We start from the raw sequence: 17,770 nt of genomic DNA, 5'->3' as shown, positions 1-17,770 counted from the left end.
TTGGGCAATTTTGGGATATACGCCGACGATTCGAATTTCGAAGAAATTTTGATCGGCTCCCATTCACCCCCCCTCTGGTCGCCGGCTTCGGTCCCACAAATGGCAGCTGCCTCAGCCCTGCACGTTGGTTTCTCACCTGCCACTGCCTATACTTTTCAGGGCGTTGCACCAAGTCTAGGCCCTCACCGGCAATGATGTTAAGTGCAGGACGGCCAAGCACGAACTGTTCCAGCACCGCTCGAGATTTGCTCTCCCTTGGCATGGTTGCATCCAAAATGTCAAATAGTGCCATGTAGTAGGACATCACCTCTCGAAACCTTGTCAAGAATGAGGAACCGCATGAACAATTCAAAATGCTTTGGATGAACACATCCGGCCTCATCTTCTTGATGTTACTGAGGACGATATCCCTAGGCTTTGTCTGTCAACGAATACACTCTCATCCATCAAGGTGCTGAAACTAAAGAAGTCATTCACGACAAGGACCTCATCTATGTCGGTGTTCAAGTCTTCGATGTGAACATCCTCCCACTTTTTCATGATTGTGTGGAACTTGAAAGAGTCCAAGCCAAACTCATTGGCCCATTTCTTGAGCCGGCACCCTAGTTCCTCAATCCGCTCTGCTAGACAGGACTTGAGCTTGGGAGGGCCTATAGCGGTGATCTTCACCTCTGGCAAGCCACCTTCTCTACCCGCCAGCAAGCGGAGCAAGCCTGCCCATTGGAAGCCAAAATGCATACTGTAATCCACAATGTGCAGCTTCCTCTTACCCACCATGGCCTGCAAGATTGTCATCGTCGAATAACTGAGCGCCACCTTTTTGAAGCAGCAGGCTACGTAGTAAAGTTTGTAGGCCTTGAGGAACTCCAAGGTGGAGGGACGCTCTGCCATGAGCAACTGCCAAAGCTGGCTACCTGCACCCACTAGCCGTGCCTCTAGCCCCTTGATGAAACAATGAGCTACCCGTTGTGTGGCATCCCCTGTTGCCGATGCATATTGCTTGATTTGTTTCAGCAACTTTGATGCCCCTATGTGGTTGTTTGTTGCCACTGCATGTGCACAAGAGATTAGCAATGTGCGTATGTCCACCACATTGCCTTTCGCTGCCTTGTTACGTTTCTTCCTGTTTTCCTTCTCCACCTTATTGTCCATGGACACACGCAGCTCCTCCATGCCCCTGATGCATGTCTCATAGGCATGCAACATCATTTCGTTAAGCATCTCATTGGCACAATTCTCCTCTTGATCCATGATTGTCTTTGCAGCTTTGCTGGTCCTTGTTTCTTCCTCCATATGGTGATCCCTATTATACCTCTTCTTGTCAGTATTATTGTTTGTTTCCTGGGACATCTGATTCACCTACACATCCCCTCTAAACTTGTTGTCTCTGGGCAAGAGCATGTTTGCCTCTTCCATGCCTTTCAAGAACACCTGAACAATGTATGTACCCATGGATAAGGCTGAGTTGTGGTTGAGTGTGCTTTCATCATCCCTGCCATCTTGCAACAAATGTTTGGCACCATCTGTGTTAGCGGTGTTGGCGCCATAGGAAGAGGAGGAGAGGATTTGAGCAAAGGGCTGCTGCACCTGGAGTAGAGCAGGGTGATCATTGAGCTTATTATCATCAAGATCATCCTCCAAGAGCACACGAGAGATATAAGGGAGCATCATGTCTTCAGGGACATGTTGGCAACCCTCCTACCACTGGACTTTTCAGGAAGGGATGGTTGTGGCTGCTCCATAAGACCCTTGATGGAGAATTACTCCGGTGTGGTGGCCATGATGGTCAGCAGTAATTAACGGGAGGCGCCGCATCGTTTGGTTAAATATGTATATCATAATGAGAAGAACAGACAAATGTTTGGTTAATGAGTCCATCAAACTATGATCCAGAGCACAAAAGACAATGGCAAGCTGTAACTCCAATGCCACTTGGAATGTGGAGACCATGTCTAGCTATATTTCCAATGTTGCTTGATTATATGTTGTGAAAGGTAGCTACTGCACAGAACAAATCAATATAATACACTGAATAGAAGATCATCGAAACAAACCCCAATTCTCTGACCTATTGTAAATGACAAAGAAATAAGAAATACTGGTGTGGGATGCAAAGCACATCTAGATAAAATAATAGTGATGTGGGAAGAAATAGGGACAGAAGACGAATTCAGATAGGTGTTTATATATTTTTTTGGAAATGTGAAAGAAAAGTGAAGCACTATGAAACTTGCATGCCAATATTTATGAAATAAATATACAGGTTGATCATGCATATGATGATGTAATTTTTGGAATACTACTGCTAAATGGTAATTTTGACTTAGAGGCATAATTAGTACACTTAGATGACGCTGGAGACAGTCTAAGAAATAAATTATCATGTTCTTAGTCTGCAATGACGGTCCGTACTTTTTCTAAAACAACCGAAGTTACACCTCTATGTGAACCACCCACTACTATTAGAAGAGTACTCTTTTTCTGACCAGGAGCAACAGCCCCATGTTACCATTGTTAAGGAACACAAATCAGTATCATAGTAACATTCCTGCTTCTAGTATTTGACTCCCGGCGGTGAGAGTTTACCAAGCCTAAATGCAGTACAAGGTGGTTCACAGACACACGAATATATTGATGCGCGGCAGGGTTGGGGGGGGGGGGGGGGGGGGGGGTGGCGGGGAGCAGGCGACCAGAGGCACGCAACACGCGTAGCAGGTAGCAATGATAACGATGGCTGGATCGTCACTATCTGACGCATTGATGTGCACTCACCATCTGACCATAGTGCTCATATAGTGCGACTGGTAAAAGCAGCTGAGAAAATATATCTTGTAAAAGCTAGTGCGCATGGTCACCACTACACCCGCTACAACCACTATCTCGAGGAAAGCTGCTCCCGTGAACACCCTACTGGTTATAGGCCACCTAGGTGTGTTATCGAATGATGGAAAAGTGGAAAAGTAACTTGCGTCTTAACTAATTAGCCCATCCTATAACAAGATCCACGCGTCGCTCAACTACACCGTGCGCACCTGCCCTTGTGTCCACCGAAGAATTTTCCGAGAACAAATAGTGAGCTTAATAATACTACCCAACCAACCGTATGTTTGGTTGAAGAGCGGGATGAGCCAGGTCGGAGCGGACCCGTCCCCGCGGTTGTTTGGATGGAAGATAAAAGGGTTGGGTTGGCTCCAGAGGGGAATATTCCCTCCAGATGCGGGTTCACCCCGTCTCTCAGAAAATGGCGGACGAAGCGAACCCACTCCCGTCCGTGCCTCTTCTGTCAGCTCCATCAGCACCCGCCGCCCGCCGCCTCCACCGCCTCCAACCGCGCTGCCCGCCGCCGAATCGCCTCCGACCCGCGCCGCCCGTCCTTGTCGCCCGCGGCAGCTCGCGCCCGCGGGCGGAGTGCGTCCGTGGCGGCCGAGCTCGCCCGCGCATGCTCGCGCCCTCGGCGGCGGAGCTCGCCCGCGGGCGGAGCGCGTCCGTGGCGGCCGAGGCCGGCGGCGGCGGAGCTCGCCCGTGGCGGTGGAGGGCCGGTGCCGCGTGTGGATCCGGCGGCCCCGAGCTCGGCCGTGCGCGGATCCAGCGGCAGCGGCGAGCTTGGGCGCGGATCCAGCGGTGGTGGCGAGGTCCGGGCGACGGGGTGAGGAGGCGCTGCCGGGGGGGGGGGGGGGGGCGAGGTGGCCGGCAGCGGCGGGACGGGGCGCGCCGGGCGAGTGGAGAGGGAGGAGATGGAGAGAGAGGAGTCTGATATGTGGGGCCCACTAACGGAGTTAGTGTTGCCATCCAACCCGTATTCCAATTCCCTCAACCAAACATGTGATGGGTTGACTCCATCTCTAAAATCAAATCTGCAACTAAACAATGGATGGATTGGCTTCGTTCTCAAAATGAGGGTTGGAACCAACCCCACCCACTGATCCCGCAACCAAACACACGGCAACAGAGCATCGAGAACTCAGAAACCAAGGTGGTTCGCTGACATGAATGTATCTGGACAATGCGACCATGGCCTCTCTGGTTTCTGAGTTATCGCTGGCCTTGTCTTCCTCGCCGGCCAACCAAGCAATGCGAGACCATGGTCTCTCTGGGTTCCGGTTCCGAGCCTGACGAGGAATAACAAACACTACGGATGGCTCTCGTTGCCCGCGGCATTTCTGCAAACACTTACCGCCGGCTCTCGCCTGCACGCCGGAGGTAGCGCGCGCGGCGCCCCGGGACGCTCGGACGCGCCCCACCCATGTCCGTGATGAAGCGAAGGCGTCTGCACAACCGCTCCTCATGCTCTGCTGCATGCCGCCGGCGTCCGCGTCCACCGTGCACTGGCGTTGTGCACTCCCAGTGCCACTCCTCCCTCTTCTAGCCCGCCGGCAACTTCACGCACGCGCGCAGACTACCAGCTCGCTCTGCGATGGCGACCGAGCAGCGTGGAATTTACAGGATCGTCTCTGCAGATTTTGTAGTCTGTTGGTGCTCTGCAATCGTCTCTACACCGAGCACTGAAACCTATGTTTCACCGATACGCGATACGGGTACGGCGATACGGGTACGCCGATACGGCGATACGGCAAATCTCCAAAAACCACGATACGCCGATACGTCAAATATATAAATATAAATTATTTTTTTCTATTTTTCTCAATAAACATAATAGAATATTCAATAAACATATAGCAAGTAGTCCTGACAACGCAAGATAAATAATAGGCAAGGTCATAGCAAGTAGTTTAAGATGGAGAGGCAAACAGCCAAACACAACCACATAGTGTACTACATAACATAGAGATACAAGGCACAAGGCCAAATCAAAGGATTATGCATGCTATCTCTTCATGCTAAAGTTCAATCATCTTCTGCAATCATAACCTCAAACTCCGGCTCATCCAAAGTGAGATTAGCAGCTTGAAGAATACCGACACCATCAAATGTCTCAAAGCCATCTCCCCCAACATCCCACATTTGTGTTGGCCCTGTGAGATACTCATCACTACACCTTGAAAGAAGACGTAAGTTGTTATGCACAAACACTAAATCCTCAGCACGTTCAGGTGTGAGCCTGTTTCTTCTCAGGTTATGGATAAAACTGTATGTGCTCCAGTTTCTCTCGCAGCAAGAAGAAGAAGCTGGCTGCCCAAGCAGCTTAAAAGCTAATTCTTTCAACTCTGGGGTCCTAGACCCATAGATGCCCCACCATTGCAGTGGATCAAAATGAGCTCTGTCATCAATTGAATCAGGTAAACTAAAGATGCCTCTTTTCAGTGAGTAATCAGCGAACTGTTGTTTAACTCTCCTAAGCTCTTCTGTAACTGGAAAAAGCTTCCTAAGGCAATTGTTCCTCTCTTCTGAAATTTATCCTTGGTCTTTGCCTTTCCTTCAGTGTTTTCACATTTCAATAACCTCAATCAAGAGGGCAGAAATGTACTCCTTGGTCTTTGCCTTTCCTTCAGTGTTTTCACATTTCAAGAACATTGGACCGCTCTCTGTCACAGCAATGAAGTTCAAAAGGGGCCTTCTCTGAGAATCAGTCCAACCATCAGCTGCAATTGTCACCCCTTTTGTGGACCAGGTGCTCTTGATGGGTTCAAGCAGCTTCTCCACATTAGTCTTCTCTTGTTGCAGGAGAGTTGTTCTCAACTTGTTGATTCCAGGAGGGGTATACCCACCCATTTCATGTGTTGCCACAAAGTTGAATGCAGCCCGATAGTTTGGGTTTCTTGCCAAGTTGAAAGGAACGCCTGCAAATCCAAAGAAACAAACTATTTTAGCAGCTAAGAATCAAAAATACCAGATTGCAATTTGAGAATAAGAAAATAAATAATACAACAACAAACCTCCTGTGTAGAACATTCTTGCAATAATTGCATCAGCCATTTGTCGGAGTTCAATGTGGAAACTCTCCAAAATACCAGATTGTTTTTTCTTCTTTGATGATGCCTTAGATCCTGTTGGCGGCAACAATCCAGAGGATGATGCTAAGGCAGAGAGCTGCACTGGCATGGGAACACTCCTCCTTGAGCTTCCATCAGCACTAACTCGTGCTGCTTCTTCTTCTTTGCGGAACTGGTCCACCATCTCTGGTGTGGCAGCACCACAAATTGATGTGCCTTTACCAGGTTCCCTCATGAGATGTGCTCTTACTCTAAAGTAACTCCCAGGAATAATGTGATCACAATACAAGCACTGAGATTTTGCATTTCCTCCAGAAGAAGCATTCTTTTCAAGTAATTTAACATGCCTCCACAGAGGAGTTTTACGCAATCTCTCGTCAGAAGGATTGGGATCAACTTGTGCACTACCAGTAGGGGCACTGGGATTAGGTGATGGAGAAGGAGAAGTTGAACTTCCACTTGCACTTGAACTAGCCATGCTTTGTAACGTATTATCTACAACGAAATGCAAGACATGAACAACTCAAATCCATTTATCTACCTCTCGCACAGGGTCTACAACGAGATGCAAGTCATGGGAAAAAAAAACTCAATCGCAGGCTAGCAGACTAGCAATAGCAGCAAAAGAAACGAACAAACAAAATGAACCCAAGTTACCTGTAGTCTAACGGCAGCCACTCGATGGCGAACGGCGTGGACGAGAACCACGGCCACGTCCTCTCGTCCGGGTAGCCTAGCACGTCGAAGATCTCGCGGAGCTGTCCTTCCTCGTCCCGGCCGTCCCGAACAGCACGTTCCCCGTTGATGAGATGCGCCGGCTGTAGATCCAGATCCAGGCGGAGGTGCTTGGCCGCTCGGCGCTCGCTCCCAGCCGCCGGCGCAAGGGACTGGGACGGGCGGACGGCAGCACGGCAGCGCAGAAGAGAGCACAGAGTAGCCAGCGACGGCGGCGGCGCTGGTGTGTGGATGTGGTGTGCGGAGTGAGGTAGAGAGGGAGTTTTAGTACCTAGGTTTTTGGATGGGCCGGTGTTGATATTTTGATGGGCTTCATCTTGAGCTGGGCTTCAAAATGAGATATTACAGCCCAACGTATCGGATGGACGTATCGCCGAGTATCGGACGCGTATCGCGAATTAAATAATTTATTTTTAAATCGAATTAATCCGATACGCGTATCGGGGCGTATCGGGGCGTATCGGGACGTATCGGAGTATCGGGGCGTATCGGATACGGGTACGGCGACCATCCAGACGTATCGGTGATTCGTAGACTGAAACTGACCGGGCAAGGGATTCAGCTCCTGATGCTTATCGCTACACCTGACGACACAATCAGCCGAATCTTCAACTGTCAGTTCATAGTAGCAGCTGTTGCCTGTTGGATCCAGCACTGAAGGAATCTATCCATGAATTAGATTCGGACGGAGATGCTTCAACTTTACTGTGCATTGAGCATTCCAACAGTCCTGAACTTCTGAATTCTGAACAGTCGACGTGATAACAAATTCTGCTGCTGGCCTGCTGTCGAGAATAGTTCGCGCTTGTTTGCAAGAGAACTAGAGAAGAAGAGCAGAACCATGAGAAAGTAGTAATACGCATGCAGTCTTTCGTGGCACTGGAACCAGACTAAGAACAGGATAATGAGAAAGTAGTACTGTACTATTTTGTGCCCCTCACTTGTTTAGCTTTTGAAACATGCTTCTCAAATGTGGGCTTCCTTCTCCGGTTGTATCTCCAACAATAATGAGGCCAGCCAACCTACCCCGGCCCTTAAATAAAAGCTTCACAACTTTGTTTCAGACCAAATCTGCTAAAACCATCGAGGAATAAATTTTTTTTATTTTAGAACATGTATCTATCATTAACCTTGACCCAGCGATGACGACACTGTCATTCAGAGCCAATATTGATATCCACGACACGATACGGTATAAGGACGTGATGGAGGAGTATAGCCTTGGTCCAAACGGTGGCATCCTCACCTTGCTCAGAGGTAAGGATTTCTTCATTCGGACCAAGGCTGTACTCTTTCATTATGTCCTTATATCACGTCGTGTTGCGGATATCATATTAGCCTTGAATGACAATGTTATCACCACATGGTTAAGGTTAATGATAGATATATGTTCTGAAATAAAGATCTTTTATTACTTCTCGATGGTTTCAATGTGAGCCTGAATTAATACATCATTAGAGTGTCAAAATAATTCATTCATATCACAAAATAAATACCAAGTATGCATCTTTTTTCACTTTCAATAAAACATTCAATTTGAAATTTCACATTCACACGTTCACATTTCACATTCAAATAGAATAATAACATTCACATTTCACATTCAAATGAAAAGAACTAACGTTTCACATTCACTAATGAGATATTTCACATTTTACATAATTATTCAATTTAAAAATTCGCATTCACACGTTCAATAAAAATTGAAAACTAACCATAAATAATGCAAATGTAAGATGTAGCAATCTATCCAAAAATATCCCCTCATGAAGTTTATCTTTAATACATAGATAAGAAATATCTCCATTTCCCATGATTTAAAAAAACCATAAATTACTCTAGCTACAAAGCATAACAACTAGCAAACTAACCATTAATTAAGAGAGGATGGAATTGCTAACCTTTAGAACACTTGGATGAGTGAAATCCCCAAGAAAATGCATGTATAAATAAAAAAATCTCTCATTCTAAGAAATCACAATTTTTCCAACTACAAAGTAGAAACATAGCATACTAACCATGAGAGAAGAGAGAATGAAGTTGCTAACCTTTATAATACTTGGATGAGCATCAATAAAAAAATAGAGAAATCGGGCAGCACCTCCCTCTAATGCGCCATGAGCTTGAAGAACCCAAGCTCTCGGTCAAATGGTTGGCTCGAGCTCGGGGAGAAAGAAGGTGCTGGTATGTATAGAAGGAACATTAGTACCTATTGGAGGCTCTAGCCGATACTAGATCTCCACACTTAGGCTATCCGCACCGGGACCTGTAAGCCGTCCACTACCCTATCCTCCAGGATGGGGATAGCGGAAAAAGGCCCGCACCGGTTTCCTCTTTGTGATATGCTAAGGTAGCGGAGGTCTCCCGATACGAGGAGTGCTGGCTGGTTCAGTTCCTATTATCTAATGACTAATCTTAGGTAGTGAATTTTACCCTCTTGTGCTTCCCAAAAACACAATGCTCGCAGAACTTCATGCCATTAGCAATACAGCCATCCAGGAGGTTTCTCTTCGCCAATTCTGCCATACCGAGTTCACTCATATGTCCAAGACGCATGCGCCAAAGGTTAGTCTTACTAAGTTCAGCATATGTGCCAAAGTTTAGTCTTACTAAGTTCAGCATATGTCCAAGACGCTGTTCTGAATGCCATCGCGCCATCGCATCAGTTCCGCATCCCTAGGGTTAGAGTATATACGCTTCAACCGGTCAATTATCGGCAGGTACCACATCACCTTTGCTGGAATTCTTCTCTGCGCACCACTGTCACCTAAACAAGCATCTTCTTCCTCGGCTGAAGGAGCAACATTCCTCCTCTTTCTTGATGCGCCGCCTTTGTCGTCACCGTACTCTTGGTTAGTCTGCCAACGACTAGCGCTACATGTTGGGCACCTTTCTAAAGGACTCAGACAACCCCCTGTATAGTATGCAGTGGTTTGGGCATGCATGGAATTTTTTTGACTCCCATTGTTAGGGGAGAAATCACCTTCTTCGCCCGATATGTGTTAGGCGGCAACTTGTTGGGACTTGGAAGAAGCTCACCTAGGACAGTCAACAGATCATTGAAACTAGCATCTGACCAACCATGTCTAGCCTTCAGCCTTAGTAGTTCAAGGACTGAACGTAAGATGGTGAACTCCTTGTCACACCCCTTGGATTCTTCATATAAAAGCTCTCTTGCCGCCTTCGGGACTGCCTCCAAATTTTCTTCCCCTTTTGCACTGGCTTCTAACACTTGCAGTCTGACGTGCCGCAACATTTCCTCCAACTCGTCATCATCCTTCATAACGCCAACATCTTCTGCTTCAGATGCGGGCTCGTCGATGTCCGGGATGGCATGGTCTTGACCAACATCGTTGAAGCCGGCCGTCTCCTCAGCACTTGGCATTTCATGTTCATCGGGGACTTCAACTTCGCCAGATGCAACATCCTCACCATGGTGGAGCCAAGTGGCATAGTTCTGTACAAAGCCCCTTCTTATCAAATGATCGCTTATATCATTGATGTTTGGGTACATTATCAGATTTTTGCAATCGATGCATGGACAATGTATTCCGGGTGCTTTCTTGCTAAGTGCATTCTTCTTAGCCATATCAAGAAAAGCAACGAGTGGCCCGAGAAAAGGTGCATCATGTCGACGAGTATGGTACATCCATTTTCTGTCCATCTGTTAATCATGAAAATAACAATAATTAGAAGAGGTTAATTCTTTCCAATAAGATAAATCATTAAAATAATAGTAATTACAAGAGGTGAATTATTTGCAATAAGATACTTAAAATAATAGTAATTACAAGAGGTGAATTATTTGCAATAACAGACATCATGAAAATATAATTCTAATTAGAAGAGGTTAATTATTTGCAATAAGATACTTAAAATAATAGTAATTACAAGAGGTGAATTATTTGCAATAAGAGACATCATGAAAATAATACTAATTAGAAGAGCTTAATTATTTGCAATAAGAGATATCATGAAAATAATTTTAATTATTCAAATGTCCACCTAGATCTAGTTCTACATCTAGGGTTCCATGAAATCCCCAATCCTCATTAACCTAAACAAACTATTAAAAAACCATCAAATTGAGCCTAGGAAATGGAAGTATGTATGTAACCCACTCCCTTCTACTAAGATTTTCCCGTAATTAGTGCATGTATAGAGCATTGAAGGTGCATTTAGGCCTAGAGAGAGATGACACCTTAGATTTGCAATTAAGCAACATTTGACCATCAAAAGTACATACCTTAGGGAACCAAATCCTAGGAGGAATTGAAAAACAAAACCTCCCTCCCTTGATTCTCGTGTACAGGGGGCGACCACCGAGCTGATACTGTTCGAACAGCGTGAGCAGTCTGAACAGAGAAGCTCGGGTTACTGTGCTCTGAGATATTTATGGACTCATTCTTAGGGGTGGGCTGTAGCATAGCCCGCCCCTATTATTCATTCTTAGGGGCGGGCTGTAGCATTGCCCGCCCCTATTATCAATTTTCTGAGCATAAAAAAAAATGTTGAGTCCAGCGGCATTCGAACCCGAGACCTGTGCGAACATAGAAGAGCCTTTTACCATTGTGCTATATTGAGAAACTCGTTATGTTAGGGATCTCAATCCTATACACATTATTGACCTAATTTGATAAATTACTATGTGTAAAAGTATAAGAAAAATATGTTTAAATAATATTACTATGCAAAAAGTAAATAATATTACTATGCAAAAAGTAAGTTTAAATAATATTTCAAAATAATATTAAAAGATTTTATATGTGGCATTGTAAATAATTCAATAAAATTGACTATGTGTAAATAATAAAGTAAAATGTTTTATATTACTATGTGTAAATAATGAAATAAAAGTGACTATGTGTAAATAATAAATTAAATGATTTCATATAAACCTAAATGTTTTTAATATTACTCTGATTTCATATAATAAAATAAATGATTTTATATTAAAAGGGTTAATGTTTCAACATTGGTCGAATATCCCCTCGTATCCCAATGGTAAAGGCGTCCTTCCCTACTAGCGCGGTCACCGGAACCAAATTTTTTTGCAAATTTTCACCGGAACCAAATTTTTTTGCAAATTTTCACCGGTGCGCGCCAAACATTCATAACGGCGGGCGGTATTACTGCCCGCCGCTACGCTTCAATTATAGGGGCGGGCATCGTTACTGCCCGCCGCTATGAATGATTCATAGCGGCGGGCTACTTCACGGCCCGCCCCTGTAATGTTGTGCCGCATATAAGTGGCGGATGGGTGGAGTTTTCGCTAAGTCCTGGCAAAAACCCTACTCGATGCCGTCAGGCTGCCCAATTTCCGTCGCCGCCGCTCCTCCGCCGCCGCGCGCCCCCGCAATCCTCGCCGGTCCTCCTCCTCCGCGCCCTCGCTCGTTGCCGCTCCTCCTCTGTCGGGCCCTCCTCGCCGCTCCTCCGCCGCGCCCTCCTCGCTGCTCCTCCTCCGCCGCGCCCTCGCTCCTCGCCGCTCCTCCTCCGTGGCGCCCTCGCTCGTCGCCGCTCCTCCTCCGCCACGCTCTCTCTCGTCGCCGCTCCTCCTCCGCCGCCTCGCTCCTCCTCCACCACGCCCTCTCTCCTCGCCGCTCCTCCTCTGCCGCGCTCTCGTCCTCGCCGGTCCTCCTCCGTCGGGCCCTCCTCGCCGCTCCTCCTCAGTCGGGTCCTTCGCCGACGACGGTCCTCCTCCGCTGCGCCGGTCCTCCTCAACCGCGTCATCCTCATCCTCGACCAGCGGGCTCTAGGTCATGTACGATCTGACACTTTGCTCAAAGTTAATCAAATTGTTGTGAATTGATACATAAATTGGTACATAGTAAATGTGAATGCCATGAGATGTTTAAAGCTGTGAATTTTCAGTTGCAAAATTTCTTGTTCAAAGCTATGAATTACTTGTGGATAGCTGTGAATTTTCAGTTTCAAAATTCAGTTCATAGATTGATACACAGTAATGGTGATTTCTTGATTTGCAAGCTGTGAATTCATAGTTGATATGGCTGAATTAATAGTTCCATGATTTTTGACATTGCCATGTTTATTTCTCAGTTCATAGTTGATTTTTGACTGATAGATAGATACATCTATCTATCTATCTATCTATCTATCTATCTATCTATCTATCTATCTATCTATCTATCTATCTATCTATCTATCTTTCTTTCTTTCTTTCTTTCTTTCTATCTCGCTTATATCTATCTAAAGCTGTGAATTTTCAATTGCAACATTTCTTGTTCAAAGCTATGAATTACTTGTGGATAGCTGTGAATTTTCAGTTTAAAAATTCAGTTCATAGATAGAGACACAGAAATGGTGATTTCTTGATTTGCAAGCTGTGAATTCATAGTTGATATGGCTGAATTAATAGTTCCATGATTTTTGACATTGCCATCCATGTCTCTCTTATTGCTGCCATGTCTATCTATCTACCTACCTACCTACCTACCTATCTGACTATATATGTATTGCTGCTATGTCTCTCTTATTTGTCTTGATGAAGCCTATCTATGATGATTTTGTGTTCGATGTGCCTTGGCGATGATGTTGATGAGCTGAGACGCCTAAATTGATATCTATATATTTATGTGTCTTGGTGATGATGTTTACTGCTGGATTTCTATCTGTCATGTGCCTTGGTGATGATGTTGATGAGCTGAGCCTCGTAAATTGCTCAATGATGATTATTTCCAAATTTAGGCCGGTCTAGTTGTCTCTCCTCTCTAATCTATCCTAGCTGTCCCTCCTCTCTTATCCTACCTCTCCTCTCTTATCCTAGCTGTCTCTCCTCTCTTATCCTAGCTGTCTCTCCTCTCTTATTATGCTCGATGGTTTTGCCTTTGATGTTCGTTGCTTAACGGTGATCAATTCCAAAATTACGCTCGTCTTTTTCTTGTTGGATGTGATCCCCAGGCCCGATCCAAAGATCGGGCCAAATCTCTTTTGATCGCGCCCTGATCGGGGGCGCCCAGTCAATGTGACTGGTGGGCCCCCGTTGCCAGTGCTATATTAAGAACGGGAAGGGGCCGGGGCACAGTATCCCAAGTTGACCGCCGCCAGAAACCCTTCCCACAGTCCCGATCCGATCTCGGGGAGCGCTAGGCCGACGGGAAGCTCCGCCAGCGCCTCTTCACTCCACCACGACGTTCACCGGTGCCAAGTCCGTTCCCGGCCAGTGCCGGTACCGGCCCGAAGGGTACCGGTACCCTCGCCACCCACCGTCGCCGCCGGATCCGCGCCTCGCCAACCCGGACTTCCTCGCCTCCATCCTCGACTCCATCGACGCCATGGCACCCGCCGGCACCTCCTCCTCCGCGGCAGCCGCCGCCGATGGTCTGCGTCCCCTCTCACCCATCTCTCTCTCTCACTCTCTCTTGTATTAGATTAGGAATGAACTTCTTGTGATTATACTCAGAACCATGTACCCCTACTCGATTTGTGCATCTAGAGTAGATCCTATATAGAAACAAAGAACCAGTGATTCTAACATTGGTATCATTCGCCGATCTAGAAGTAGATCAAAGTTTTGGGATTATTTTGCTCAGATCTACGCTCAGAAAGTAGAAGAAGATGAAAGAAATAGAGTTTCGATCTCAGATCGAACAAGAACATCTAGAACCCTAACGCTAGACCCAAGAAAAGCCCCTGCAGAACCAAGAACTCGAGAGAAGGGGGGACTCACCTCCTCGGCCGCCGCCGCTCGCCGGGGCGCGCCAAAGAATCCGGCCGCCGCCGGTTGCCGTTGCGCAACTACACGCGGGGCCCCGGCCACCATTCAGAATCGGCGCGCGGCCCGTGCACCACCTCCATTCCGCTCGACGGCGGCGCGCTCCCACTCGGTTGAGCGCGCGCGCTGGCGAGGGGACCAGCGGGGGCGCCGCCGCACAGCCGTCTTCCCCGATGCTGACCGCCTCCGGCGGTGCCATCACGCTCTCGGGCGAGAAAGGGGGAGGAAAGAAAGGAAACTCGATAGGGTTTGGAGGGGGTCCGGCCGGCCGCGGTTTTGATCCGCTGAGGGCGGCTCCTGGCCGTCGGATTCAATCCGACGGTCAGGGCGTCATCGCCAGCCGAACGGGCCGAATTCGGCCCATGAGAGCGTTGTGCGGGCGCCACGCTGGGCTGGTTCAGCGGCCCGGCCGTTGGCTGCTGGGCCGCGAGCCCAAGCGCGGCAGAGCGCGTGCTTCGCGCGGGCAGGCCGTGCTGCGCCCGGGCAGGCCGTGGGCCACATTCAGAAAACGGCCCGCGAGCACAGTTTGGTCTTTTTCCAATTTCAGAAGCAATTTTGGATATGTTTTGATGAATTTGAATAGAATTTGAATACCACTTTGAATTTGCACCAAAGTGTAAATTATTTAGAATCAAGAAAATAGAATTTTGCTCCTGAATATACATAATTTTTACATGTTTCCGCTGCAAAGAATTTATTTGTCTCTGTGCTAATTTGAACCAATGAGATAATTAATATAGAGGCTTATAGAATTTGTTTCTCATAAATTTTTATATATTATGATATTATAATTTTTGACCAAAGTTGTTATTGCAATATTATAATTGTGTCCAGAAGTTTTTATGCATTATTATTTTTTCTGCCCAATGGTGATTAGGAATTAATGCACAGAATATCGCATGTTTTAATTTTGACCAACGTTAAATTGATACATGCATTTATTGTTGTCCTCACATTTTTTAATTCAAATTTTAGGCTCTAATGCTATGACTTATGTGAATGCCATTCCTGAACTGGATGGCAACAACTATGGGAAATGGTACCAGAAATTGGAGATAGCTCTGGCGATGATCAATATAGATTTGGCCATCACAACGCCAGCTCCAAAAGAACCAGAAAAGCCTGTAAGGGCACAGAATGAAGAAGCTGCTACTTGGGCTATCCGAGAGAAGAATTATGACTCTGCTATGACCAGATATGATGCTGACAAGACACGTTGGAACGATTCCAACCGCAAGTGTCTTATGGTCATGAAGGGTTCCACTTCAGATGCCATCAAGATGGCGATCCCAGATTGTGACACCGCTTCAGAATATTTACCAAAGGTGAAGAGTCAGTTTACTGGTTCTTCCAAGGCTTATGCTGTCATTCTTGCTGAGCAGCTTATCACCAAGAAATACACTGGTGGTGGCATTAGAGAACATATCTTAGAAATGAGCCACATGGCCAACAAGCTTAAGACAATGGACATGCCTTTGCCAGAAAAGTTCATTGTTCAGCTGGTCTTCAAGTCCCTACCAAAGGCGTTTAAGGCATTTCATGTCAACTATAGCGCTTTTCCAGAAGATTGGGGTATTGACAAGCTGATTGGCATGTGTGTTCAAGAAGAAGATTGCCTTAAGAACTCCAATGGTGGTGAGCTTGCTTTTCAAGTTCAGCACAAGAAAAAAAACTTTCAGAATAAGAACTTCCAGCATAACAAGAGACCTTTCCCACCAGGCAAGAATCAGCATGAGAGTGGCCCTTCCAGACCACCTCCACAAAAAGACTGGGAAAATTTTCCAATTGAACAAGACCAGTGCCTGAAGTGCAAAAAGAGAGGGCACTAAAAGAGGGACTGCCCAGAATTTCTGAATGAGTTGTTAAGAAAGGGTGAGGACACCATTACTTTTGTAGATGAATCCCTGTATTTAAGTTATGACAAATCCACTTGGTGGATTGATTCTGGTGCAACTACTCATGTTGCTAATTCTTTACAGGGATCAAGTATGAGAAGGACCCTGCCAAGAGGCGCAAGAAGAATTAAAGTTGCAAACGGTGTAGAAACTGAAGTTGAAGCCATTGCAGAATTTCACTTAGAATTACATAGTGGCTTTATACTTTGTTTGAGAGATGTTCTTTATGTACCGTCTTTGCAACGAAACTTAATAAGTGTGTCTAAATTAGATGATGACGCTATTGCTTGTCATTTTGGTGATGGCAAGTGTAAGATACAAGTTAATTCAGAATGTGTTGGTCTTGCCTTCCGACAAGACAAATTATATTTGCTTTCATTATCTGAGAATGTGAATGCAGTATGTTCTGAGAATAAGAATGCCTCCTCATATGAGAATGTTACTAAGAAACACAAACGAATTGATGCAATCTCGTCGAAATTATGGCACTGTCGTTTAGGCCATATTTCGAGGGGGAGAATAGAGCGCTTAGTGAAAGCATCAATTCTTCCACCGTTAGAATTTTCAGATTTCGAACAATGTATTGATTGCATTAAAGGAAAATTCGTTAAGAACATAAAGAAAGGTGCCAAACGAAGTGCGGAAATTCTAGAAATAATCCACACAGATATATGTGGACCATTCCCTGTCACTACTGTAGATGGTTATGTTTCTTTCATAATGTTTACAGACGATTACTCGCGTTATAGCTACATTTATCTAATCAAAGAATGATCAGAAGTGTTGGATAAATTCAAGATATTCAATGCAGAAGTAGAAAATCAACATGATTTAAAGATTAAGATAGTCAGATCCGACCGTGGGGGAGAGTACTACGGTCGACACACCCCCTATGGCCAAGTTCCAGGACATTTTGCAAGGTTCCTTATGGAAAATGGCATAGTTGCCCAGTATTCTACACCGGGAGAGCCTCAACAGAACGGAGTAGCAGAAAGAAGAAACCGTACCCTGATGGATATAGTCAGAAGTATGTTGAGCTACTCCACGCTACCGATTAACTTGCGGATGGAGGCGTTAAAAACCGCCATTTACATTCTTAATCGGGTGCCAAGTAAATCGGTGCCAAAAACACCGTATGAACTATGGACAGGAAGAGAACCCTCGCTTAATCATTTGCGCATATGGGGCTGTCCAGCTGAGGCCAAAGTGTTTAATCCAAACATTGGGAAGCTAGATCCCAAGACAGTCAGTTGCCATTTTATTGGCTATCCAGAAAAGTCTAAGGGATATCGCTTTTAATGTCCCGACAGACACACGAAGTTTGTAGAAACAAGACATGCTGCCTTCTTAGAAGATCAGATGATCAGGGGGAGCATGGTAGCCAGAAAAATCGATCTTGAGGAGAAGCGGGTATATGTTCCCACTCCGATGATTCAAGAGCCTTATTTCTCGTTACCTGTGGTTGTGGCACCGATAGAGCAGGAAACTGCAGTGCCAACACCTATTGTCAATCTACC

At 46.0% G+C, this 17,770-nt stretch overlaps 2 protein-coding genes across 2 annotated transcripts; one reads left to right on the top strand and one right to left on the bottom strand.

Annotated features, from left to right (window-relative positions):
* Nucleotides 1-4,845: 4,845 nt before the first annotated feature.
* LOC120685190 lies at nucleotides 4,846-7,154 on the bottom strand. Its single transcript, XM_039967009.1, has 4 exons — nucleotides 6,549-7,154; nucleotides 5,835-6,386; nucleotides 5,390-5,738; nucleotides 4,846-4,996 (listed from the first exon to the last, which is right to left on the bottom strand). Exons 2-4 carry the CDS (start codon nucleotides 6,367-6,369, stop codon nucleotides 4,846-4,848), a joined length of 1,035 nt encoding a protein of 344 aa, XP_039822943.1. The 5' UTR covers nucleotides 6,370-6,386; nucleotides 6,549-7,154.
* Nucleotides 7,155-13,918: 6,764 nt separating this feature from the next.
* On the top strand, nucleotides 13,919-16,384 carry LOC120685189. Its single transcript, XM_039967008.1, has 3 exons — nucleotides 13,919-13,964; nucleotides 15,334-15,993; nucleotides 16,338-16,384. The coding sequence occupies exons 1-3, from the start codon at nucleotides 13,919-13,921 to the stop codon at nucleotides 16,382-16,384; spliced, it is 753 nt and encodes a 250-aa protein (XP_039822942.1).
* Nucleotides 16,385-17,770: the final 1,386 nt, after the last annotated feature.

This window comes from Panicum virgatum, chromosome 8N (genome assembly GCF_016808335.1).
Source record: "Panicum virgatum strain AP13 chromosome 8N, P.virgatum_v5, whole genome shotgun sequence".
In the NCBI taxonomy this organism is placed as follows: Eukaryota; Viridiplantae; Streptophyta; class Magnoliopsida; order Poales; family Poaceae; genus Panicum; species Panicum virgatum.
The sequence above is the reverse complement of the archived record's forward strand: the minus strand, read 5'-3'. Positions and strand labels throughout refer to the sequence as shown.